This window comes from Lipotes vexillifer, unplaced genomic scaffold (assembly GCF_000442215.2).
Source record: "Lipotes vexillifer unplaced genomic scaffold, Lipotes_vexillifer_v1.1 scaffold1201, whole genome shotgun sequence".
NCBI lineage: Eukaryota > Metazoa > Chordata > Mammalia > Artiodactyla > Lipotidae > Lipotes > Lipotes vexillifer.
Genome location: NW_006783542.1, coordinates 883,136 through 911,006, shown reverse-complemented (window position 1 = coordinate 911,006; position 27,871 = coordinate 883,136). Strand labels below are relative to the sequence as shown.

The following is a 27,871-nucleotide window of genomic DNA, read 5'->3' as shown; positions in this document are numbered from 1 at the left end:
ACCTGGGCAAGTTTTATTTTTATGACCGTTTATATATGGCAGCTCAGGCTCGTCCACCACCACTCAACATAATTGCTGCCACCTCATGCCAACAACGTAGAATGACAGCTATGTTCTTTCATTTGCTAACCAATGTGACATGCCTAGTATAGCTGAACCAGGCACATATGGTGTACTCAAAGTATGTTTGTGTTTTATAGCTTTCCAGATTTGAAAGTTTTCCAGGCATATGGATATGCTGAGCCAAAAACTGTGCCTCAAATCTCAAAATCGAAAACAAGTTGCATAAAATACACCGAAATATGCTTCATCCTATAAAAATAACCATCAGTAAAAGCTCCAGTTAACACTCAAAAAATTACCCGAAAGGAAGTTCGTCAGCAAGTTTCTTTCAGCTGGGTACGTATGAAAACTGCACCTGACGGTACTAGCTTTACCAGAGAGAAAAGAAAGTGAACCACACGAGGTTCTGACACAGTCATAGCTGTTCCCTGGTCTGCCCGCCATGCAGTCAGGACTCATCTGCCAAGCACTGTCTACGGGGAAGAGCAAAAGGAAGGTCATGATGTCTCTCCCTGGTGACGTGGAAGGTTGGTTACCACCCAGGTTTTCAGAAACTACAAAGACAAGTTAAAGTTGAATAACAGTGGGCAAAATGTCACAAGATTTGGACACAGCTCTGGCAGAAACTCAAACAGCAAAGTAAGAAGCAGGAACACCTTTCCTCCAACCCACCAAGTAGAGGTCACCATTTCCTTCCAGATGAAGGCCTGTTGGCAAGCAGTGCCGAGACAAACATGCCACAGCGGCAGAAGTAAGACACCAAACTTCACCGAGGCCGGCATCACGGCCTCTACACATAGATACTGGCCAGAGGTAAAGAGCTGTAGATCTGGGAGGCACCTCACTGGGTAACTGGCAGGAAAACGAGTGCTCACATGAAAGGAGTTTAAATATGTATAGGAGTCAGTGCACTTAGAACAGATGCTGTCAGCACGAGACCCCCAAACGAATCTGGTGACGTAACTCTCAAGAAATGCTCCTACCTACGATAAAACTGTCAAATCTCCCCTATGTTCATTCTAAGGTGAAGAAATGTGTAAAGAGATCCAAAGACTATCAAGTTTTTTTGTTAACCCTCTGAGCTGGTAATACAATACCTTACTGTCCACATGAAATGCCACCACTGTAATTTTGGTAGACCATAACAAACGTAACTCCTTTAAAACATTAACTTTTAATGACCCATTAAATACTGACATTATTCAAATCTAAATTCTAATTTAGATCATTAAAAAATCCAAGAAATAATGTTATTATTTATCAATAACAATGCTGTTTAACAAAAGAAGGATAGAAAAAAATCAGTTTTCCTTGTATTTTCAGGCTTTCTTCAGTAACGTTCTTATAGCTATATGGAAACTAGCGGTGTGGCATCAGTTCTGCCAAAGATGGGAAGGAAAAGCTGAATATAAACAAGTGGTACCAGGGCACCATACTGCAATTAATAAAATGTCAAAATACCCAAAGCATTTCTGAACCTATAATGCCTCATCATTTTTTTTAAAGGAAACTTTTAAGGGTTTTTTTCAAAACTATTTTAGAAAAATCTATGAGATCACTCTTAACATATCATGATGTTCAGGTTAAAATATTTTCCCAGTCTGGGATATAAGACCAAAAAAATAATTACTGAGCAAAATGAGGATAAAAATCATTAAGAAAAATAGATGTCATCAGAACAAGAAGACTCCTGATACTATCCAGAAATGTTCAATTCTTCATCCCACACCTTTGTCTGTTCTCCACAGTGTCTTCTGTGCATTACTTAAATATTGGTTGCTTCTAACAATTCCATCCCTAACCTTCTCTCTTTCCTCTAAAACATGCCCTCCCCAGTCATCTCAATCTCATGGCTTCAACTATCCAGGACTACTCAGGTGATGCCCAAATCTCTATTTTCAGCACACACCTCAACGGGCATCTCTTCACTGTAGCGTGGCCATTCCCCGCACTGCAGTTCCCCCTCTCCCCGTTTCCCTACCTCAGGAAAGGTCACTAAAATATGCACTCAGCCTGCTCAGTCTTAGTGACACAGTCTCTTATTTCTATGTTTTAAACATGGAACTCTGATCATGTCACTGTTATACTTACAAACCTTTCAGTGCGGGGAGGTTCTAAACGTCCATCAAGGAACTGGGCAAATAAATTATGGTCTTTGGGCTTCCCTGGTGGCGCAGTGGTTGAGAATCTGCCTGCCGATGCGGGGACACGGGTTCGAGCCCTGGTCTGGGAGGATCCCACATGCCGCGGAGTGACTGGGCCCGGGAGCCACAACTACTGAGCCTGCGCGTCTGGAGCCTGTGCTCCGCAACAAGAGAGGCCACGACGGTGAGAGGCCCGCGATGGCACCGCGATGAAGAGTGGCCCCCGCTCGCCGCAGCTGGAGAAAGCCCGTGCACAGAGACGAGGACCCAACACAGCCATAAATAAATAAATAAAATTAAATTAAAATTAAAAAAACAAAAATAAAAATAAAAAAATAAATTATGGTCTTTTCACACCACAGAGTATTGTACAGTCTTGAAAAATGATGGCATGGGTCTATACTCATCAATATGGAAAGATGGTTATGACCCTTTCCAGGCGCTCTCCCTGCCCCTAACTCCACCATCTACCATGCCTTCCCAGCCCTAACTCTCCCTCCTCAGGACTGTCTGCTTAGTTTCTCAATCTGCTGTTAACAAGCAAATTCCTTCCATGGTTTGTTCAGATTTCTGAAGCAGAGACTCTCATTGGCTTCATTTATCATCTTGGGCTAAGCAGCTAGGCAGAAGCTAGGGGTCAATGACTCCTTGGATTTAATCTGCTCTTACCAAAAAACGGCTCTGGCCAAATGCAATAAAACTCTGAAGTTACTTTATAATTAAACTATTTCTAGAGAAATACCACGTAACTCTATAATGAAAGAATCTGAGCAACAACCTAAAATCTACTGTAACTGGATTTAGTTTCTAAACTATATCCTTGGTATTAATAGACCTAATTATACCTCAAGCACACTTCACTTCATGAAAACAAACTGGTAAAAATGCATTAATTAATTCTGTGTTATAAACAGAATTAATTAATGTGAATTTAAAAAAAAATTTCAGCTTTACTGAGGTATTGCTGACATAAAATTGTTAAGACATTTAAAATGTACATCCTGGTGATTTGATATATGAATATGAATTGTGAAGTTTTTTTGTTTTGTTTTGTTTTTTTACATCTTTATTGGAGTATAATTGCTTTACAATGGTGTGTTAGTTTCTGCTTTATAACAAAGTGAATCAGTTATACATATACCTATGTTCCCATATCTCTTCCCTCTTGCGTCTCCCTCCCTCCCACCCTCCCTATCCCACCCCCCACCCCCCAGGCAGTCTGAATTGTGAAGTTTTAAACAGCACAGCTGGATACAGAAAGCAGAGGTGGAGAGGGAAGTCAACACATGATCATCAGCTGATTATCTGAAAGCAGACAGGCACTTACTATACTAAAATGGTAAAGTAGAAAGCCAACAATCTCATCATTTAATTGGATTCTCAGGGCCTCCCTCCCCCAGAAAACCTCATCTGGAAGCTCAGTAAACATGTGTGCCGTGTCATGAATAATCACAGCTCACGCTATTCAAATCTGTAGGCAAACAAAGACAAAAACCACATCTCTACCACTCTCTCAGTTGTAATTCTGAATGACTTCTCTTTCAAAATAGATTTAATTCTTAATTTAAATATTCACTAACATCTCTTCTTCCTTCACTGAGGCAGCATCTTCTCTGGGCCAGGAGCTGGGAACACAACATGGTCAACACAGCCCTGATTTTGTGGAGCTGGCACAAAAAGCGCACTCCCTGTCGGCTGGATGGAGAACTGCAAAGTGGTAAACGATTTTTCCCTATTTAGAACTTGATCTGAGGAATTTCATTTTGGCTCCAGCATACAAAAATAAGCTGAACTCTGTGATTCACTCTTTCTAAAAAAACGACTTCTTATAGAGTTAAAAAAAAAAACAAAAGAAAGAAAGAAAAAGAGAAAAGCTTTAGCAGATAAAGCCGCTTGTTGTGTGTAGGATCAGTACTCTCTCTCCATCCTCACCTCCCAAACAGAAACCCAAAAGGCTTCAGAGTAGGGATAAAACGGAACCTACTGCAATCCAGCAATATAAACATATATGCTGTACACCTAAAACTAATACAATGTTTTATGTCAATTGCATCTCAATAAAAATAAAACACTGTAAGAAAAAAATGGAGATAAATACAATATTCTATTTCCTTCCAGATTATTATCCAAGATTTTCCACCATTGCTTTTCCAATTAGTTTTAAGTGTTTTTCTGAACTAGCTTTATCATCCAAACAAACAACAACAACAAAAAATCTAAATCCTTTTAATCATAAAATTGGCTTAAGGAAAAGGAAATACACTCTCTCTTCTAAGCCCTCACATCCTTCCCTTTAGTCCACACCCAGGAAAGGGAAATATTGGTAAGAAATGGACTCCAGCCAAAGCAACTGTGAGAAAAAAGAACAAAACTGGAGGTGTCACAATCCTTGACTTCAGACTATACTTATACTGTCATCAAAACAGTACGGTACTGGCACAAAAACAGACATATAGATCAATGGAACAGAATAACGAGCCCAGAAATAAACCCACACGCCTATGGTCAATTAATCTACAACAAAGGAGGCAAGAAATACAGTGGAGGAAAGACAGGCTCTTCAATGAGTGGTGCTGGGAAAACTGGACAGCTACATGTAAAAGAATAAAATTAGAACATTTTCTCACATCATACACAGAAATAAACCTCAAAATCATTTAAAGACCTAAATGTAAGACCTGAACCCCTAGGAGAAAATACAGGCAGAAAACTCTTTGACACTGGTCTTAGAGATCTTTTTCTGGCTCTGCCTTCTCAGGCAAGGGAAAGAAAAGCAAAACTAAACCAATGGGACCTCATCAAACGTAAAAGCTTTTGCACAGTGAAGGAAACCGTCAACAAAACAAAAAGGCCACCTACTGAATGGGAGAAGGTATTTGCAAATGATAAGGGGCTAATAGCCAAAACATACGAAGAACTCTTACAACTCAAATCAAAAACAAAACAAAGCCAAAAAAAAAAGACCAAAAAAAAGCAACCAAAAACATAAATAAATAAAAAATGGGCAGAGGACCTGAATAGACATTTTTCCAAAGACATACGGACGGCCAACAGGCATCACGAAAAGATGCTGAACGTCACTCATCATCTTGCTCATGACCAAACTCGGTGGCCTTCTTTCAGCTCCTGAAACACACACCCAGGCCGTTAGCTCGCTGTCCCTTTTCCCTGGTTTGTTCTCTTCCCAGGCGTCATACATGCTGCTTCTTTCTGGTATTTAGGTCTCAGTTCAAACGTCAACTCTCTAGACAAGCCTTCCCTGACCACCTCCTATGAAAACAGCATTCTTCACTCCCTCTACCTCTTTCTTTTTGATTTATTTTCTTCAGAGCATTTACTACTCTCTACAATTATTACAACTTGTTTAGCTTTTCATCGCTCATCTTTGCTACTCAAATATTAGCTCTGTGAAAGCAAGGCTTGGTCTGCTCATCTCTGTCTCCTATCGCCTAGGCCCACAGTAATTCTCAACCAGGATTACTGAATGAATCAAGTAGTTCATACTGTACAAATTACAAGTCAAATAATCGTGGCCCTAAAATTTCAAGTTCCTGAACATGTTTCGTCCAGAAAACTCTTAGTAGGAACTTTACCATCCAGACGTGAAGCTGATTTATTTTGAGGCTCCCTCTGTCAGCGATGCTCTCCCCCTTGTCTCAGCCTAAATGAATCCTCATGGAGACCTCTGCTCATTCTCGCACGCAAGGCTGCCCCGACCGTTCTATCCATGATGGACATGCATACGATTCCCCCAATCACTCCGTCACATCATCCCGCTTTTATCTGCTTCACAGTCCTTCCTCATCACTCTCTAAAGTTACCCTTTTAATCTGTTTACTAGCTGGACTGTTTACCACAAACTAAATATTTTAGCTTCAGGAGAACAATAATTAGCATTCTTAGATCCCTGAAAGTATATAAGAACTTCCTGAAAAGACAGGCCCCAGGGACGGCTTTGTAACACAGCTCACTTTGTAACACAGCTCATTAAAACCCTCTTTTCAACCACAGAACAGTGCGGAGCTCAGAAGAAACCGAGTATTACAAAGATTTTTTTCCCCCCATTACAGAAGCTCATTTATCCAGGTGTCTAAACACAGGCAAGCATTCAAATGGAACAGTCTGTAAAGTTTTTAAATAATCATCTATTTTCCTCCTTTAAATCTCATCACTGACATTAATTAAAAACCATCTGCTGGGCTTCCCTGGTGGCGCAGTGGTTGAGAGTCCGCCTGCCGATGCAGGGGACGCGGGTTCGTGCCCCGGTCTGGGAAGATCCCACATGCCGCGGAGCGGCTGGGCCCGTGAGCCATGGCCGCTGAGCCTGCGCGTCCGGAGCCTGTGCTCCGCAACGGGGGAGGCCACAGCAGTGAGAGGCCTGCGTACGAAAAAAAAAAAAAAAAAAAAAAAAAACCATCTGCTAAACTACTACAATCTACCAAGCTACAAAAATGGGTCAGTATCGTGGGGGTGGGGATGGGGGATCAATCTGTTCGACACAGACTGGGGGGTCGATGGCTGCAAACCACTCCTGGGACCGTGCACCGCTAGACAGCACTGGGTTGTAAGCGCGCAGATTGGAAAAATCCGCATCTCTACACCAAACCTGCTAAAACAGCTCAATCTTGGTGTTCCAATTATATACACTAATGCTGTATATCATATGAATAAAGAAAAATCATCCTCTACGGTACTACCTACGTAAGTTTAGTAACCTACAATGAACAGTTATCTTTCTTCTCTTTTTAAAAGATGAAAAGTCCTAGTTAATATACATTTACCTCACCTTCAGTAATCATCAGAAAGTACTGCTGGCAGGTCTGTAATATCAGACAACTTCCTAAGCATCTTAGCTTTTGCTACTCTGAATGTTATGGAGATGAGATTACAAACAGAAAGAATAAAACTTTCATTATTTACAAGTGAATAATCTATTTTACAGACAAAGTTTGAAGTAATTTGTTACACCACACTTTAGACACTAGCTCTGAAAGTCAAATTTTTTTTAAAAGAATACGCATCTGAATCCGTAATGTATACTGCATTTCAAGTCAAATAAAATGATTAAAATTTTTTAATTGGAAAATAAGACAGATATCAAAGTGTTATTTCAGGAAAGTTAATCTGGCAGCAGTATACCACAGAAATTAGATAAGATAGATAGATATAGATATACATATAGATATAGACATAAATATAGATATTTTTTGCCTCACTGTGTGGCTTGTGGGATCTTAGTTCCCAGACCAGGGATTGAATCTGGGCCCAGGGTAGTGAAAACGCTGAGTCCTAACCCCTGGACTGCCAGGGAAGTCCCTAGGTAACATAAATCTTAAAACTCTATTCCCACAGTTCTTTTCGTTAAAAGATACACGTTGGTAACTTGTATATTAGAATACATTTTTAAGGAAAACATGAGTATGGTTATTTAGTTTTCAGTACCAACACTGTCATTTCACCATTCTTTCCTATAAAAAAAAACTTAACTAAACAAGCAATTTTAAACGTGGGTTTATGCCCCACTCATGGTCACGCGTGGAGTAGGTTCAGTCAATTGCAGTCCACATTTTTTCCAAATAGAACAGGAAAAAAATCAAGTTGCAAGGATAACTATCCCATGTGTTTATCTAGCTAGACCAGGCGTGGGTCCTGAGGCAGAGTGTATTTCTAACTGTGAGTCTTAGTCGAGAGAATTTCAAAACTCCAGGCCAGATGGTTGTGATGGTCTCTTTTCGCTCTAAAACTTTACTTTTACAGTTAAATCTGTCCTCACCTGGAAATAAAGGGAAATGAGTGACTTCTTTATTTAATGTTTAGCTATGTTTCTTTTAATGGAGTCTGTTGAATTAATTATGCTAATTTAAACAACAACTGGGACTTACTGACGGGGACACTGAAGCAGACTCTGGGAGCGCTGGACCAGTGGGCTCAGGAAGGACAGAAACCGAAGGGCTCCGGGGGGCCTCGGCAGGGCACCTGCAAGCTCGGCCTTGGCTTCCACCACAGTGCTGTGAGTTTCTCGCCACACAATGCAATCAGCCCTCCTGCATCAGGCAGCCTAACCCCTGGATAAACCAGCAACGGCAGGGAGGGAGTGCAGACATGGTCTCTGGGGAAACAAACTCTCCAACATCCCAATTTGTCTGAAACATCTGATTTTTATGGCCAGAAATTAACATTTCATTTTTAAGCACTATGTACTAGGCATAATATTTGGTTCGATATGCTCAGTATACATAGTGTATGTGTATATTAAAACATTAAATTATATACCTTAAGTATATGCAAGTTTTATCAATAAAGCTGGGGAAAAATGAGAAATATAAAATATGTTTTCAACAGATAAAGGAGACTGTGCACTGTATGTAAGTGCAAGTCTTAAAATAATGAACATTACATTGAACATTATAATATGGACGATATTTTTCATTTCACATATTCTTAGAAACTTGGGTTATTAAAAGTCATATTTTTCCAAAGCAATGTTGTGAAAATAAATCCTGGTGTAAAGCATTTTTAAAATTTAAAAATTATTCTGCAAAGTGAATCACTCTATTTTTAAAAGTCTGTATCTTCATACGTCAGCTGTCACTAAATGAGACATCCCTATGTAAGAAGAGTACCTGCTGTGATCTGAATGTCCGTGTTCTCCCAAAACTCCTATGCTGAACCCTAAAGCCCCAGGTGATGGTACAAGGAAGCGGGGCCTCTGGGAGGTGGTCAGGTCCTGAGGTGGGGTCCTTGTGAACAGGATTCGTGCCCTTGTAAGAGAGGCTCCGGAGAGTTCCCTGCCTGTTCCCCCACGTGAGGTCACAGCGGGAAACTGGCAGCCTACAACCCAGAAAAGGCCTTCACCAAAACCCGACCATGCTGACTCCTTGACCTTGGCCTTCCCAGCGTCCAGAACTGGGGGGGATAAATTTCGCTTGTTCATAAACCACGGAGTCTGTGGGATTCTGTTATAGCAGCCTGAAGAGACTAAGACAGCCCCTCGCTTGGGCGACCAGAACAACTCCCCTTCCCGCCGACCTCCCCTGCTCTTGGGGTTCCTAACCCACTCCTCTCACCATTCCGTGTGTCTGCTGCACACCCTCTCACTGTGTCACATCCTGCTTCACGCTGACATTCTCTGCCGGTCTCCCCAGAATCCATGCAGAATAAAATCCATAAGGACAGGAACGAGGGTGGCAGCACAGTGTATGTGCAGAGCAAGCACTGGGTCAGGAGTCAGGGAGGCCCGAGCCTGTCACTATTCTGTCACCAACTGGCTACACAATCACCATCTGTTCACTGCCTCTTTGCACACCTGTTCCAGTAGGAACTGAACAAGTAGTTACTCACAACATCCATCCATAAAGTTTCCTTACTTGTTATAAAAAGAGATGGTAATAACTGCCCTATTTACTTTTCCTAGTTGTTACCAAAAAAAAAAAAAAAAGTGTAAATGCTTTATAAGCTGTTAAGCACTATAGAAACAGTAGGGTTGTGTGTGTGTGTGTGTGTGTGTGTGTGTGTGTGTGTGTTAGGGTTTTTGGAAGGCCATACGTATAAACGGGACGAGCGCGGGCTTGGGAGTCAGCAGATACAAGCTAAGCCCGAGCATCAGCATTTCCCACCTGTCTGGCCTTGGGCAAGTCAACTCACCTTTTGGAGTATCAGTTTCCTCATCTATAGAACAGTGATACTAACACCTGTATCACATATTGCATGTGGATAATTAACATCTGTAAAGTATGTTCAACTCTCCTCACACCTGACTTCATCCCCACAACTCTCCTCTGCCTTCGGTCCTAACCCGTTTTCACACCACAGATCCTTCAATCCACGTGACTCCTCACCTCAGGTCTCCAGGAGCATCTTTAGGGCAGAGACCATAGACTTCATCACCAACGCCTAGCCTAGAGTACATAGTGGGAGCTCAGTAAGTACATTAAAGAAGTGAATTCCCATCCACCTTCTTGGTAAAAACATAAATGTAACATAACAAACTAAAAAACCAGACATTTCTAACAAAATGCATATCAATCTTACTCCATTCCTTAGTACAACAAAGACCCACTTTCACTTACATACATCCCTATGTTTTTCAACAGGTGCTAAGAAGAAAAGAGAAGCTTTAGACGAGACTTAGAGTAACCTTTATCTTTCTGACCAAAAATAAAACGTAAGACCATCAGCTCAAGATTTTTAAACTAAAAGGCTGTCCCTTTACTTGTTTTGGTTTTTTAACATATTAGGTAAAAGTATCAGCATTCAGAACCACCAGAAGCAACAGAGGATGGGGAGCTAAAATCTAGAGCCTGAGGCTCCCAGAACGAAGCGAAACCAGAGAGCTGGTTTTCCCAGCTTCTAGCAGTTAGCCAACAATTAATTACTTGGAGTTGATATAAGGGCTAAAATCGTTTGGCCAGTCCTTATCCTAGGTTCTCTTCTTCATTTCCCAACTGAGGACTTGACTTCAGACTATATTACAAAGCTACAGTCATCAAAACAGTGTGGTACTGGCACAAAAACCAACATATAGATCAATGGAACAGGACAGAAAGCCCAGAGATAAACCCATACACTTATGGTCAATTAATCTACAACAAAAGAGGCAAGACTATTAAATGGAGCAAAGAGAGTCTCTTCAATAAACAGTGCTGGGAAAACTGAACAGCTACATGTCAAAAAATGAAATTAGAACACTCTTTAACACCACACACAAAAATAAACTCAAAATGGATTAAATACCTAAACGTAAGACCTGATACTGTAACACTCTTAGAAGGAAACATAGGCCAAACACTCTCTGACATAAATCGCAGCAATGTATTTTTCGATCCATCTCCCAGAGTAATGGAAGTAAAAATAAACAAATGGGACCCAATTAAACTCAAAAGCTTTGGCACAGCAAAGGAAACCATAAACAAAGCAAAAAGACAACCCACAGAATGGGAGAAAATGTTTGCAAAGAATGCAACCGACAAGGGATTAGTCTCCAAAATTTTCAAACAACTCACGCAGCTCAATACCAAAAAAAACAAAATACCCAATCAAAACAATGGGCAGATGACCTAAAGAGACATTTCTCCAAAGAAGACATACAGATGGCCAAGAGGCACATGAAAAGATGCTTAACATTACTAATTATTAGAGAAACGCATATTTCAACTACAGTGAGGTATCACTTCACACAGGTCAGAATGGCCATCATCAAAAAAATCTACAAACGATAAATGCTGGAGAGGATGTGGAGAAAAGGGAACCCTCCTACACTGTTGGTGGGAATGTAAATTGACACAGCCACTATGGAGAACAGTACGGAGGTTCCTTAAAAAACTAAAAATAGAAGTACCATATGACCCAGCAATGCCACTCATGGGCATATATCTGGAGAAAAACTTGGTTCAAAAGGATACATGCACCCCAGTGTTCACTGCAGCACTGTTTACAATAGCCAAGACATGGAAGCAACCTAAGTGTCTATCAACAGAGAAATGGATAAAGAAGATGTGGTACAGATATACAATGGAATATTACTCGGCCATTAACAAGAATGAAATCATGCCATTTGCAGCAACAGGGATGGACCTGAAGATTATCATACTAAGTCAAGTCAGTCAGACAGAGAAAGACAAATATCATATGATATCACTTACATGTGGAATCTAAAAAACAAATGATACAAATGACCTTATTTACAAAACAGAAACAGGCTCACAGACTTAGAGAAGGAACTTACGGTTACCAGAGGGGAAGGGTGGGGGACAGGGACAGACTAAAAAAAAAAAATCATCTCAATTCCACCTCAAAGACGCTTCTCCTGAAATTCCACGGCCTCCAGCGGTGTCTCTCCCACGGCACAGTGACTGTAACACAAGTCTGATGCCCTCCTCCCTGGTTTAAAGCCCCATCACTTCCAGGATGAAGTGACACTTGGGGGACACAGAAGCTCATCCGTACCCTGCCCCCACCCAACGGTCTGGCCTCGGTGCTCGTCGGCCCCGACACGTACCCTGGGCTAAAGCTGTGACGGTGCACACGGTTCTCACACCCCTGGCACTCATGCACCACCTACAACAGGCGCTTCTGTGCCCACCTGGCAACCCCTTCAGAGCCGTCAAGACTCGGACTAACATTAGGACTGAGTTTGGTGCCCCTGAACTCCTGAAACGTACGTACCACAGTGTGCTTATGTTTCTATAATCTCCAGTAGAAAGTGAGCCAGTGAAGGACAGGGACTCTGTTTCATCACAGCAGGTAATATAGCGTACACGACGGAAGCTCCGTAACTAAACTGAATAGATTAATAAACGGCCTGCCTGACTTCAGTTTTATTATAAATATAAAGGTTACTGTGAGATCATCTGGTAAAATAAGCACCAGTCGTCAAGTTATTTCTATAAGAAAGTAATTTGGAGTTCTAAATAACTGTTACAAATAAACTCAAACACAATAAACACGGTTGTAAGATATCAAAAGATACTGTGACTTTGTAACTGAGGCGTATATGTTACCTCGAAATACTGACGGAGCCCAAACTAGGTACATGATCCATGGGAAACAGAAAGACCCGGCACTACGCATGAAGAAAAAACCCTGCTCAACAATGGCTATGAGAATTTAAAATAATTTTTCACAGACAAGCTCTGCTCCTAAGTTTGTAAGGCATTATTATACAAGGGTGACTAGAAATACGTACCTTCTCAACCACTACTATAATGTTACATGTATATAAAATCCTTTTCCTCTAAAGTGCAATTTTTAACCTTCTTACATGGGGAAAAGATTTTTTAAAGCTTCTACATGGGTACAGGATCCCGAGTTCCAGTGACAGAGGTGCCAAGGAAATCCCAACAGCAGCTGCTGACAGGACCAGTGTGCTGGCAGTTGGAAGGGAGGCAGGGAAGGAAAACAGGAGGAAGGACTGCACGATGCTCCCCCAGCTCGGTTCCGTGCGCCCAGCAGAATCGGTGGTAACCGGGGGATCACCATGCACAGTCTTTTTTTTTTTTTTTTTTTGTTTTTTTTTTTTTTTTTTTTTTTTTTTTTTGCGGTACGCGGGCCTCTCACTGTTGTGGCCTCTCCCGTTGCGGACAGGCTCCGACTCGCAGGCCCAGCAGCCATGGCTCACAGGCCCAGCCGCTCCGCGGCATGCGGGATCTTCCCGGACCGGGGCACGAACCCGCGTCCCCTGCATCGGCAGGCGGACTCTCAACCACTGCGCCACCAGGGAAGCCCTGCCACGCACAGTCTTAAACCACCCCCCAGGAAGACCTGATCACAGCTGCTTCAGCTGCCCTCCGTCCTCAGCCCTTCACACTAGGCTACAGCAGGAGCAGAAGCCAGGGCAGAGGGCTGCGCAGGCCCTGCTCCCTCCCGCCTACAGCCCCTCTCTCCTCTCACCCGCTCCCATCGGCCCACCTCCCAGGACTTCCCGTACCCAGGCGAAGACGAAACTACAGCCAGCCGCAGCAGAGCTGGCCTGCCTGAACCCAGCCTCCGCCCCCTCCCTGCGCTGGCTCCGAGGCCGGGGCCGCGTTCTCAAAGCCTCAGCCTCCTCATCCCTGCAGCGGGGACCACACACTCTCCTCTAAGGATTGCTGTAAGATTTAACTTATGTGAGACGGGGGATGAAACGTGGAGGCACACTGCCTGGCACAGAGTAAGCCACACCAAAAGGGCTTCCGGGTGGGATGGTACGTGAACACGTATACAGATGGATATAAGCAAATCGGCACACAAAGTGCTTCACTGTGTTTTGCCACGTTTTGTTTGCTTGACGCAGGCTGGAAAAAACATGTCAACAAACCACCACTACCACCACCACCACCACCGACAAAAACCCCAGAAAAACAGTATGAAAACTTATTCCATGATCCTGTAACCACAAAAAAAAGCTACAGACCCTCAACTTCGGCTCAGAGCCTCCTCACCACCTAGGAAGCCCACCCTATCTTTTAGCCTCATCTCACATTTATGCCTCCACACAGGCAACACTGTAATTAGTGACATATATGCTTTCAGTTCAAACTTGGGTCAAGAATTCCTTCAGGCCAGTCACCTCTGTCACCCACCCCTTTTCCCAACCACTGAAAGCTCATTAATCATTCATCCTCTGAAGCCTTTCCTCATCCTCCCCGGCAGAAATCATCACGCCCATCTGTACGTTCCCAATGCCTATTGCTTAAACTCATACTTAGAGCGCTTGTTTCATGCTAATTAGCATTTTTTGCAATCTTCCTCCTCACTGGATTCTAAGTTCCACATCATTCAAGTGGAGGTGTCAGTGGTCAGGTGAATGCACAGACCACAAAACGCAATAAAATAAAGTAACACTTCTTTACCTACAGGAATGTCCTTCTTGAAGGTAAACAAATATTTCCATCATCTTTCTGTGTTCTAAACACAGCTTCACTGGCCTGCCACTACTACAAAGCAGTGTAATGGACAGTAGCAGGGATACGTACTAACTTTTTAGCTTATGTTTTCTGAATATCCAAAAACATCCCTTATAACAATCCTGACAGTTCACTGAGAGACCATTTTATGCCTTACTTATCAAATGATTTATCAGCCCACTTTAATTTCCATTAATTAAGCAGAGTATTAAATCTTTTTGCTACTCATTAAAAGAAAGCACTTCAAAATAAAAGTTTTGTTATATGAGGATGATTGTTCCAAAACAAGATCTGATTAAATAATAACCGTTATTTTATAAATCAAATATGAAGATCAATCTCCTTGTTTCATATCACACATACTATATACATTTACTTTATGGAGTTTTATAAATATCAACTCTTATTTCCTACATATACAAACATGGCTGGAAAGCTGATTTACAACCAAGAGTTTGATTCATAAGCAGTCTACGGTTTAGATAGCATGAGTCCAAATATTTAAGTGCTCAAATTCGCTTCAAATTACAGCAGTCTAAATTAGAAAGCCACAGTTTTAGCTCATTCAGATTCCAATTCTACTTTTGCTACTAAATAACGGTGCAACCCTAGGCAAATCACTTAACCTCTCTAAATTCTAAGTTTTACATATCTGAAATGACTCTGGATTAGATCAAATTTCCCAGATCCCATTCTTATCATACAAATCACCTTGAACACTTCTTTGAAAATACAGGTACTGACCCCCTCTTCTAAAGGCTCTATGCTAGCAGCTCTGCCTTGGGGGCCAGGGCGTCTGTGTTCAAAGTTCCCACGGACTCGTGTTCCCCAGGCTCCTCCTGATTGGGAAGTTTTCTACTACACACTGGTTTCTGATCTCTAATGCTCTTGATGGCTCTAAAGTTCTATGAATTTAAGATTTTATGACATGGATCAAATCCCCCAGCCCAACCTGATGATATCGAACACAATCCACATGCAAGTTCATTTTGCTGTGCGGGAAAGTTCAAAAGCTATCATTCTTAACATCTGGCTCCATTTGCTGTACAAGTCCCTCAATTTTCAAGGCAACCTACATACCAGTATTTGTGCTGACAAATAATCTGACAGCAAACCTGATTTGGGTCAGAACACACTTCTGGTTGAAGGCGCTCCCCTGTGGTTTTAATGCACACAATTCGCCGTACGTTTAACGCTGACTCACGTGTTAGCGTCAGCTCTCAGAGCCTGTGCTTCCAGCCCTGCAACTGTGCCTGGTTCACGATCTGTCCTTTACTCACATATGCGTGACAGCCATCAGGCAGACCACGGCTCTACAACCCCTTCTAGCAACCTGACAGACAATTCAGTTAATAGTTATGAATAAACCTTAATACATCATAACTATTAACTGGCTTTGAAACATAATGCCCGAAAACACTTGCCCATGGATATAAATACAGAAGAAAACATTTTAAAGGCTACACTCTCAAACTCTGTCTTTAAAAGCACTGTGGTAGAAAGCAACGGGTGTTGTCATTTTTAAAGAAAGGCATTGCTTTCAATCCCCACCCCCCCCAAGTTAATAAAATCTGGTTAGTCAAACTTGCCTTAGAATGCTATCTCTGCTACCAGCACACATTTCTTTCCCCCAAAAGGCTGTGAGGCAGCGTACAGAAATAAAAGATCTCAAACACACCAAGATAATTTAGAGGTGGGAAGTGTGGTAGGGGTCAGTTAAACATACCAGTTTGCATTATACTTCTCAAAAAGCAGGACAAGGCAGGAAGCTGATTCTTACTACCCTAAAACCAGACCAAACAGTTTCTCAGGAAACAAAGCTTTTACTAGGACTCGGAGAAATTTTCTCGTATGGGTCTTAGAAAAATAGTTATAGTACGGCATCATCAGTCAAAATTTCACAGCAACTGGAAAACTTTAAATCAAACTGTAAGAAAAACTGAACGTATACAATTAAAACACAGATCAGTAGGTGTGACACTGCTAGGGTGAAGGTGATGTAGTCAAGCATGAGTGCCTGATGCCCACAGACAGAAGCCAGACCCAGAGGACCAGAGGCCGCATCATTTACATCACGTTCCTTAAATCTCATCTACTGGAGTCAGATTTAATAGCAGGATCGATACGGAGTGAAAGAAACCTGACAGGAATGCGATTAGTCGTCTACCAAACCTGTATCTTCACGCACACGAGCTGCACTAGGAAAAATAATGAGGAAAATGTGGTAGGTTTGTTTCACTCTTATTAAAGAGGATCTAAAATAGATAACCTCCTCTAATGCTAGAAGGACCAGGTCATGTGACGTGTAACTTTGGTACCTGAAAGAACGGGTACTGAGCAAACACAGACACAGATTCAACGTCGCGGACGTGCTTTATAACCATCCATTTGGCCTGAACGATGGAAGCAAAAATAATCAGAGCAGAAGCATCCCACTAGCGCAGTGACTGCAGAGAGGTGGCGGTGAGCGCCCGTGGGGACACCTGAGCACAGAGGCAGGCGCACAACGATCGGGGGAACCCGCAAGGTGGACCTGAAGCTGTCAGTAAGAGGTGAAAATCTCACATCTGATAATAACCACTCTTAGTTTTCCTTAATAATTCTATTATAAATCTATTACTAAATTCACTAAATGTTTCTTGAGAAATTGTTCTCCATTTCTTGAAAGTAACAGTGTTTTTTTAAGAAGGAAAATAGGCAGAAAGCAAAAGCGGATCAATCATCTCTTTCAGCACTATATTTGGTTAACTAATTTTCGTTCATTCTTTGAAATTCCTCAATTTTCAAAATTTCATATCTTCTTCTTGTATATCTCTCTCCTTCCTCCGAAGTAAGGAATGTCTCATACAAGAGCATGATTTAATTAAGTGTGCGAATCCGCTGTTCTAATGCCATTCTCGACGATGCCCAGGGTTTTGTAAACCTGAGCTAAAGCGGTACCGCAGATCGAAGCGGCATACGGTGAACCTGAGCATCTGTGTGTCTCCACAGACTATCATGAGAGAGGCCTGCCTGCTAGTCCCAAGCCAGTGCAGAGCCCTTCACTGTGTATTTTCCACAAGAATGAATTCAAGTTGTTAAATAAACTAAAGTATCTGATATACAGACATTTACCAAGAGGTCATTCAAGCATGTAAATGAACACTTACAAATCCCAGCTCTTTCCTAATGAGAATAAAAGGAGGCACTTTACATCTCTTCTAGTCTCTAGGATGGAAAACAGTTTTTAAATCAAAAAAGAAATCACTTTACTTTAGTTGGAAATTATGTAATTGTTTCTCCCAGGCATTATAACATTCCAAACATTCCAAAATAGTTTATTAAAATCTTCCTTAATTTGTTCACTTTGCTGCACACCTGAAACACAACACTGTAAATCAACTACACTTCAATTTTAAAAAATCTTCCTTAATCTAAAAATGAGGCTTGTAAGAAAAAAGGTATTTTTTTAAACTCTAGGCAGAGATGACAATGCAATTGTAAAACCTATGTCCCTCTGTATTATAATACAATTCACAAACGTACACACTTGAAACAAAATAATCTTGGGTGTATAAAGACTCACCATCTGTATGGGTTTCTTGTGGAGATCTCGTTCTGTTACCAATTTTTCTTGGTCAGTGACATAAAGACCTTTCTGCGCTAAAGCCTGGATGACAGCATCATGGCCCAAAAGGGGCTTGGCAGCGTCGCTCTTGAGAATGAGGCTCCCAGCGCGACAGTACAGTTCAGCCGAGAGAAGCAAATTAACAACAGGCGGCTTGATGTGTTCCTGGTCATACTGATCTGTGTAAAATGGCTCTCGAAGCTCCTCTGGCACATTTTCTACAAAGATTAAGGGGAAACAATTTCTTACAAGGTTTTTATAAAAGAAACACAGTTTATCTAATAATCATTCATGTCTTAAAAGTTAAGATTCCTTCTAAAAATAACAATAACCCTTTAGCTGAAAAGATGATTTATTCGACCTTGGCAGGTAATCTGGAACGAGAAAGAGAGAGAATTTTCCTCTACAGAAGATACGGTTCCGAGAATATTCTAAAAAGCGACTCTACCAAGCGATCAAGGAGAGACGTCTTCTGAGTCCAGGCAGTCTGCGGAAAGTATTCCCACGTGCACGCTGGAACACAAGAGAGCGAGCTACAAGGCTCCGAAAAGCCCATTCCGGCGGATCCGCTCACATTCAAGCGCTCACGATAACAGCTGCTTCCGGGCACCGCTAGGCCCCGACGCCTGGGAGTATAAAATCCTTCGCCCAAAGCTGCCCGGCTCGCCGGCTGCCAAGCAGGACGCGCCCACCGCGCGCCGGCCCTCCGCCTCCCGCCGCCTCTGGCCTCTCCTTCCTGCTGGGCCGCGGAGGCTGCCGAGGGGCCGCTACAGCTGCGGTTCTCGCAGAACCACCCTTACAGGTCCCGAACGCCAGGAAGCCCTGTTTCCTCCGCCTTCCCACGACCCCGCGCCCCACCCCAGAAAGCCTTCCTGGGCACCCAGCTGCTCCCTTCGGGGGAGACAGACAGGGCAGCTGGGCGATGGGACGGTCTCTGAGTTTCTCTCTGGCGGCCAGGCCATCGCCCGGGAAGAACACCAGGCAAGGACGGGCATCTGAGCAGGAAGCTGGCGTAGAGCCATAGTCACAGAACCTGGCAGCTCTGGCCCGACACCAGCCAGGCCCCCGGAGAATGAGGCCTCGGGGCCACCCGCCGCCCATCATGGCTTTGAGGAGCCTCCTGAACAGGCAGCTTCAGCGTGAGCCCGACGATGCCACAGCGCCCAGCAACGTCAGCCTTCCAAAAGGTGTACTCGCGAGTATTAATATACTCCATAGCAATTTTACCTTGAAGTTTTTGACAGGTCCTATCATTTAGAAAAATATTTTCATCAAATAATAGTATCATAATGATTGCACGTTCACTTTCTACATGAGTATGGTTGTGGGGAATTCAAGGATTTAGAAATAATCCTTACCCACAAGGAGCCGGTAGTCTACAAATAATCTAGACAGAAAGGTAAAGTTCAGCAATTCAGAAACTGGAAACAACACTAAGCAATAAATGATCAAGGGGCTTCCCTGGTGGCGCAGTGGTTAAGAATCTGCCTGCCAATGCAGGGGACACGGGTTCGAGCCCTGGTCTGTGAAGATCCCACATGCCGCGCTGCAAATAAACCCGTGCACCACAACTACTGAGCCTGCGCTCTAGAGCCCGCGAGCCACAACTACTGAGCCTCTGTGCCACAACTACTGAAGCCCGCACACCTAGAGCCCGTGCTCCACAACAAGAGGAGCCACCGCAATGAGAAGCCCGCGCACCACAACGAAGGGTAGCCCCCGCTCGCGGCAACTAGAGAAAGCCTGCGCGCAGCAACGAAGACCCAACGCAGCCAAAAATAAATAAATAAATTTAAAATGAAAAAAATAAAAATAAATAAAAGAGAAAAGAGAATCAGAGGAAGCATCAACTCCAGAAGCAAGATCATAAACTTAGTTTTACATATGCTGAGTCTGAGACAATAGCAAAAATATCCAAGTGGAAATATCCAAAAAGCAGCTGGGAATACAGGACTCTGGAGAGAGGTCAAGAGTAGGTGTACCAATTTGGGATTTTGGAGATATCTAAAAATACCATCCTCATTTAATAATTGAAAACACTTTCCTTCCTTTGTAGCTGCATTAACCAGTAGTGAGCCAGCCTTAAACTTTGCAGCTGCCTCAGCGTGATACATGAGCTCCGTTGTAATCCACAGAACACGGTGCTGGCACTCACTTAAATTTTAGTATCACAGGAGCTAAATGGAAGCTACTCGTAGAGCAAATTTAAAAGGGAAATTATTTGATTTTAAGACAATTATTATAAAATGTATACATAATAGATTTTTCCCCCTATAACAATAAAAAGTGACTAAGGCGGTGACTTGGTACCTAAACATCTGCTGTGCAAAGAAAAGTGACTGCTCATCATCAGGGTTACAAACCTCACCACACCTGTACATCCGCTTACATTTATTTACGGCTTTTACATCCATTCTCACGCATGATCTTTATTACAACTTGGTGGAACTGTCAAATCAGACAATACACAGAAAAGTATCAGGAATGTGTAATACTTAAAAAGGGCCTTTATGTGCGGGCACCGTCACAAACGTGCATTCTGTCGTTCAATACTAACAACCCTCTTGTCCCTATTTTACAGATAAGGAACTCAAGAAAGGATACCTTGCCCAAGGACACATAGCTGATAAGTGCAGAGTCTTAGCTCTAAACCTTGTAGCTAAACAGATTCAAAAATAACAATGGTTTGCCAGGATCAACAGGCTGGAAGGTGGAAAACATACAGCTTAGGGGCTATTTTCATTTTATTATGACGAACCCACAAATCTAAGTGATGAAAATGTAAGTTTCAAAATGACCTCAACGCAAGGAAAAGGGAAGGGATCCACAGCAAGTCAAAGAATGTTTCAAGAATATGACAAAAACAGATTATTCCACCCCAAAAGAATGCAAAACTGCATACTGAGTATTGTAAAGTAGGTCACTTTTAAGAACAAGTCTTCAAGAACTAAATATGCTTAAAAGAAGACTTCGAAAATGTCTCTCATTTTGCCAACAGTACGCGACTATCATTTTTTAGAAAACAGTTTGGAGTTGTATCACATTTTTAAAGCAAATGACCTGAAACCACATATTTAGAAAATAAACAGGCAAAATCAAAGATAAGAGGTTTCACCCTGCCCCTCACCTCCAGAGTACAAGAAGGTAAGAAATTAATACTTCAAGAAACTGAAACTCCACTCCCAGAATTGCAAAGGATAAGAGACAAGTTTTTCTTGTGCACCAGGACTTAAGCAAGAACCTACCTTTCTCATGTTATTATAAATCCTGACTAGAGCTAAGCTTTGAAATTAACAATCGTCTGAAATGCTTGGGCACAGGCAGAGGGCACAGAAACAGTCTTGCCCAAGGCACTTTTCTATCAAGCTGAGTTAGCTAGTTAGCTGAGTTACCAGTTGCATCCATACACCAGCAAATGACACAGATTTCCTTAAAACAGTGAACGGTCAGGGGGTACAAGGGGAATGCGATTCAGAAACATCACCACTCAACCATGGGAACACTGCCTTATTTTCCAAATCTAAAAATTATGTCTAAGGCAATTACTAAGACAGAATTTGTGAGTTTCAAAAACTCCAAGTAAAAGTAAGCCCTACACCTGGAACTCTAAATTAACCAAAAATGGTCAGTTAACATTTTTTTAAAAAATCATAGTACCGGTAATCAGAGAAAGTTACAGTGAGACTTTGCCTATCAAAATGGCAAGTAATTTTTACACCCACGGTTGACAAGGATGTATTAAAATGAGTACCTCACAGAAATCCAGAAAAGAGGGGATATATGTATTCTATAGCTGATTCACTTTGCTGTGGAGCAGAAACTAACACAACGTTGTAAAGCAACTATACTCCAATAAAGATTAATTAAAAAAAAAAAAGAGTACCTCCTACATGACCAGAGGGCAAGGACCATAATTATTCCCCATAATACAAACCGTAGCATCTTAGTGCCTGATACATGGCGAGCACGAAATAAATATTTGATGAATGAAAATGTTATTATTATTATTAATTTTAGTCATTAGTCTTGTCCTAAAGGGACTCCCAGATTTCAAATTTCCCCTCAACTCCCAGATTCTATACTAGTACTCATAATTTACTCCTTGTACCTGCTTTGAAAGACCTGACAGTTTTCCCCTAGGCCGCTCTTTACTTCTGCAATAGTATCCCTCTCAAAACCAAACCTTTTCCAGTTAACCTACATTCACTACCAGCAGGAGGCAGCATGACAGAGTGGGGAAACTGGGGCTTTGGATTTAAAAGCTGTGTCTTCCCTGACCGGGACCGTGAGTGCAGGAACTGTCTGTCCTGAGTTCGGGCTCCCCAGCCTGCACAGGTGTGCAGTCATGGCCGCTCCTGACTTCTAGTTCCTCCACCTCTGGGCCCACCACACCGCAGACGCTACAGGGTGCCACGTCTGTCCCTCGGGGCCTGGGCACCAGCTACTCCCCGGCCCCTCACCCTCGTCCCGCGGTCAGCCCTTCCCATCGGGAGCTCAGTCAGCGGTCATCTCCCAGATACACCTTCCCTGACCTCACGCAGTCGTCCAGTTTCAATGATTACTACCCCATAATATTTAGGTTAGCCCATCTCTACCCCCTCCCACTACAATGCAGCCTCGAGGAGAGTGGGACACTCTCCTGTCCTCTGTCACAGCACCTCGAACAGTGCCTGGAACACAGCAGGCACTCAGATATTTAAGAATGTACAAGGTAAAGTACCTAAACTGAGCCCGGCCTTCAAGGAAGACACCAATGAAGGTAGCGCCCCTGCTCCCTCCCTGCACCCAAGACCCACTGAAGTCACCCCTCCACTCCTCTCCCGCTGAGAGACGAAGGGACCTCTCCTGAGCTCCAGGTCCTCACAACCCTTCACGAACCCCAAACCAGAGCCTGGTTTCTCAGAAACATGGAAAGTGGGGCGGGGGTCCGAGCGAGCTCTGTGGGGCTGAACTGAGATGGGAAGTGTCAGTGTGGACACATGGTGGTTGGCATGCATCTGTGACAGAGAGAGTCACATCTGCACGTGCGTGTTTCCTAGCTCTGTCTGCTACATCCCAGCGGCAATAAGCCTCACACCTATATCTCAGTTTCTAATACGCCTCCCATTAAAACGAACCAGGACTCCTCCAGAAATGGCTGTTTCCTGCCGGGCTGGAGCAGGAAAACTGCAAGATCACCTAAAACGTGTGTGTGTGTGTGTGTGTGTGTGTGTGTGTGTGTGTGTGTGCGCGAGCGCGCACACGCGCACGCGTGTGTGCAAAATCTAACAAATGATGGGACCGCGTCAAAAGGTCACAGGATTCAGCCGGAAGGAGATCCCATTGACCAAATCTGAGACAATCTGAACATCAAAATAAATAATGACAATAAAAGATTATAACCCACTGAATAAAACAAGAATGTCCACCCTGATGTAAACAAATAAATGAATAAGTATGTGAAAGAAAAAGAAGGGGAAACTCTTCCTTGTAGTAGAATACCAACTAAAAATGGGATAAAATAAATGGGATAACAACTGATTCAAGCAAGAATCCTTTTGGATGCTAAATTGGTGGGTTTGATGAACAGGGTATTTCAAATTATCTCCCCACGAATTGCTTCTTAATTAAAGATGGAAAATAATAACTTTATAGCGGAGAGAAGTGGCAGATACCGCCTGAAGCGAGTGATCAAAGTCTGCATCACCAACATCATGAACGTACATTGCGTGCCCCTGACAGAACCCACACTGAAAACACAGCACCTCTTCTGTGGTCGTCCCGCCAGGTTCGTATAACTTGAATCCATCAAGAAGACACGTTAGACAGATCCAAATGAGGGACATTCTATAAAATAACTGGCCTACTGTTTTCATAAGATAAAAATACATTTTAATAAAGGGAACAAATCGACACTGCAGGCTCAGACATTTTCGGGGTACTGAGAACTTGGATTTCCTACTTCCTGCCCGCATTTCCCTGGCATCTCGGTGCATGAGGCAGGATGTCACGCGGTCTGATCCTGGAAGCAACAGAGGGTAAGGAAACTGCGCTCTGTCTAGATATTTCTACTCTGCGGCTGCCTGGCTGCCCAGTGGTTCATCTCTGGTGCCTCCTGGGCAACCCTGCCCAAGCCCCCTGAGGAACGCAGGGATGCTGCCAGGCAGGGGGCAACAAAGCACACCTGCTGCTGGAGAGACAGGTGATGGAGGTGGCAGGGATGAGAGGGGGTGCGAGGGTGGGTCAGCTGGAGGCGAGCAGGGAGGGAAGGAGGGAGAGTAGAGAGTAGGTGGTCAAAGGACAAGGAGGAAGAAAGCCAAAGAAGACGGGGTGACACCAGGGGACAGGAGTGGGGGGTCGGGAAACGTCTCCGGTTCCTGGGACTCCATCACCTCTTGTCTGGGGCAGGGGTCTGTGTACTGTTCCTTCAGACTGTCTAGGTTTTCTTGTTGGGACACTGCCCGCAGCCACACCAGAATCTCATCGTCGTCCCAGTCATGGAGCCCAGGGGCGGAATGAGGGCCCAGCGTTCCAGAGAGGGCAGAGGACCACGAGGCAGGAGGTGGCCCAGTTGGAGCCTGCAGGGAACTGCCTGCTTGTGCCAGGGGCACCAGGCAAAGACAGTGCCCAGGGCAGGGGCCTGCCACCCAGCTCAGCATGCAGCTGGGGTGCTGAGGCTTCACAATGTCAGTATCATGGAAGACAGAGACAGACTGAAACGCCGTTCCAGGTTAAGGAGGTGACAGAGACAAGTCTACTAAATGTGATGCACGATCCTGGACTGCATCTTGGAATGGGAAAAAAAAGCAGCAACACAGGGCATTAAGACAATGGCAAATCTGAATAGGGGATGTGGATTAGATAATACGGGGTCGAAGTTAAATTTCCTTATTCTTATAATTTTACTGAGATTATCTGAGACTTATCGTTCATCTCTCATCAGGAGAGAGCCTGAAGTATTTAGGGGTAGAGGGTACAATGTCTCTAATTCTTTCTCAGACAGCTCAGAAAACATTACGCGTGTATGTGTACGTATATACAGACACACACGGATTTGTGTGGGGGGAAGGGAAAGGGAGAAAATGGGACAAAAGGTTAACAACTGGTAGCCCTGGGGAAAGGGTATGCAGGAATTCCTTGTACTATTGTTATGCATTTGAAATCACACTGAAGAGAGTCAGGAAACCTCAAAATGCCCCAAATCAACCTTCGCCCCAAGCGTAATCATTCCCGGTGTTCCCTGCGTCACAGAAAGTACAGCGGCATCTAGGCGTCGCCCCTCAAGCCCCAGACCAAATCCATCAGCAAATCCAGCCCAACCCTCCCCTTCTTGCAATCTCAACTCCCACCTCCTGGTCCCGGCTCTCGGAACTTTGCATCTGCACTACTGCATTACTCCTAAACTTGTCTTTGCAATGTTCACACCTGTCCCCACTCCAAACCATTCTCTACTGTAGCCAGAATCTGCTTACTTCCCGTGGGCAAACTTGAGCATGTGACACACCCTGCCAGACCTCAGGGTCTTCAATGCCCTCTGCTTCTTTAAGGACTCAAAGCCTTCCTCTGACCTACAAGAAAGACATGACCCTGCCCCTGGCGGCCCATTCAGTTCCCGGAACCATGCACGCTCCCTTCCCCCGCAAAGCCTTTGCACATTCTTGTCACCACTGTTCACATGCTCTTCCTCCCTGTTCTTTACTCCCTTCCAGATTCTCGGGGGTCAGTGATCCATTCAGTTTGGTCCAATTTCCCCCCAATAAAGGGAAAGAACAGAACAGTTATCCTGCCTTTCCTGTACCTCAGAAAATGCACTTTTACTCCCGAGGCTCTCCAATTCTGTTATAAAAGATGCCTAAGTTTGTAAAATATACATGAAACCTTTTAAGATACTTGAAGTACAGATAAGTACTAGTAAGCAAAAAGTTGTTAATCATGGACAGAACTCAAAGAATGTACCAAGTAAAGGTAAGTCGTTAGCAGCATACGTATGTTAAACATAGTAAGGAATGGAAAAACCAGAAGATAACTAATATTCATGAGGTCCCAAGGTGCTAACTATTCATGATACACAAGATACACCAGGCAATAAATATTCATGATATATTAAATATACATGAGGCTAAACAAACAATAGGGAATGAACACTAAATATACATGAACACTTAAAATTCATGAATGCTTAACTGGGCCACCCATCAGTGACACACATTCTGGCCTGCGTGTGCTCTGCCCAAGGCGCACAGGACCCAAGGCTATTCATCAGGCTTCCCGACAAGCCACAGCTGTGGCAGGCATGCATGTCCTCTGCGTCTCTGATGGAGCAAGTGTGCGGCCTTATGTCACTGTGGGCCTCCTTGTTCAAACCTCAGCGCTGGTTGTTGCAACCATACCATCCGTGGGCAAGGCTGATGGAGCAGAAAGAGACGGACAAGGACAAAGAACGAGGTGTGGTGTGCTGCAGGATTCGGGGAGGGTGTGTTAATTCACCCCACCTTTCTTTGCCCTCGCTTCTCACAGTAAACCGACTGAACAGTCCCTGTGATTGAAGCACTCTGGGTTTGTCTGTGAATATTCCTGCTCCGTGACCTCCAGGGTGGCTGCCTGGCAGTTGGTTGTGGAAACTTCTCCCCCAGGGCACCCAGACATTTAATACAGGGAAGAGAATTCCCACTAACAAACAAACAAGCCATGACACAAAGAGAAATAACGAGACATTAAGTGCCTCCTGGTGGAGGTACACAAACCTATGGAGTGTGCAAAAAAAAAACAAAAATCAAACTGGAATCTGTACAATTCTCTATATTTAGCTGTCAATGTATAAGAAATACAGACAAAAAGAAACCTGTTAAACAATCCCGTGGCGATCCAGGCCGTGGGAAACGACAGGACGAATACTATGGTTTCTCCAGTAAGTAAACTGTAAGGAAAACTACATTAGACGGAGGGGGAGCCTATATATTTAAAAACCTTAGAGAGACATACCAAATTGCAAAGGCTGGCCCCTATTTAGATACTGGCTGGAACAAATGAACTGTAAAACAGAAAAGTGAAAACAAAAAGATGACTGGTGATGGGGAGCGGTGTGATGCAGGCAGGACCACGGCAAAGTTTAAAAAGGGAGCGCCTGGGGACTTCCCCGGCGGTCCAGCGGTTAAGACTTCGCCTTCCAAGGCAGCGGGTACGGTTCGATTCCTGGCTGGGGAGCTAGGATCCCACATGCCTCCGGGCCAAAACAAAAACCAAAACGTCAAACTGAAGCGACACCGTAACAAACTCAATAAAGACCTTAAAAATGGTCCACATCAAAAAATCTTAAACAATAAATTAAAAAAATAAAAAGGGAGCCCCTGGCCGCCGGAGACACTAGTATGTTTACAGATGCGATGACGCGATGTCGGGGACTTGCTTTAAATAACCGGCGGCTGGGTCGGGGGTGAGCCGCCGGCCGTGGAGGTCAGACGCGGGGTACAGGGAGTTCGCTGTCATCGTAGCTGTTTGCGATGTGCCATCGTCAAACAGCTTTGTCTGCTTGAAGAGGAAGGAGGAGGCGGGAGAAGGGCAGAGAAGTTTCTCTGAGGAGCCCTGGGTGCCCTGGGACAGGACGTGAGAGAGGGCGGGGCGCGGGAGGAGGGCTCCCCCCACCCCCACACCCACACCCCCACCCCCCCACACCCCGCCAACCCCCCACCCCCACC

The 27,871-nt window shown here is 43.7% G+C and overlaps 1 protein-coding gene across 1 annotated transcript in view; it reads right to left on the bottom strand.

Annotated features, from left to right (window-relative positions):
• The window catches only part of CAMSAP2 (calmodulin regulated spectrin associated protein family member 2), a 99,872-nt gene that overhangs the window by 63,014 nt on the left and 8,987 nt on the right, over positions 1-27,871 (bottom strand). Inside the window, exon 2 of the mRNA XM_007456134.1 lies at positions 18,156-18,415. Within this exon, the coding sequence (XP_007456196.1) occupies positions 18,156-18,415 (260 nt within the window). The remainder of the gene's footprint in view (positions 1-18,155; positions 18,416-27,871) is intronic.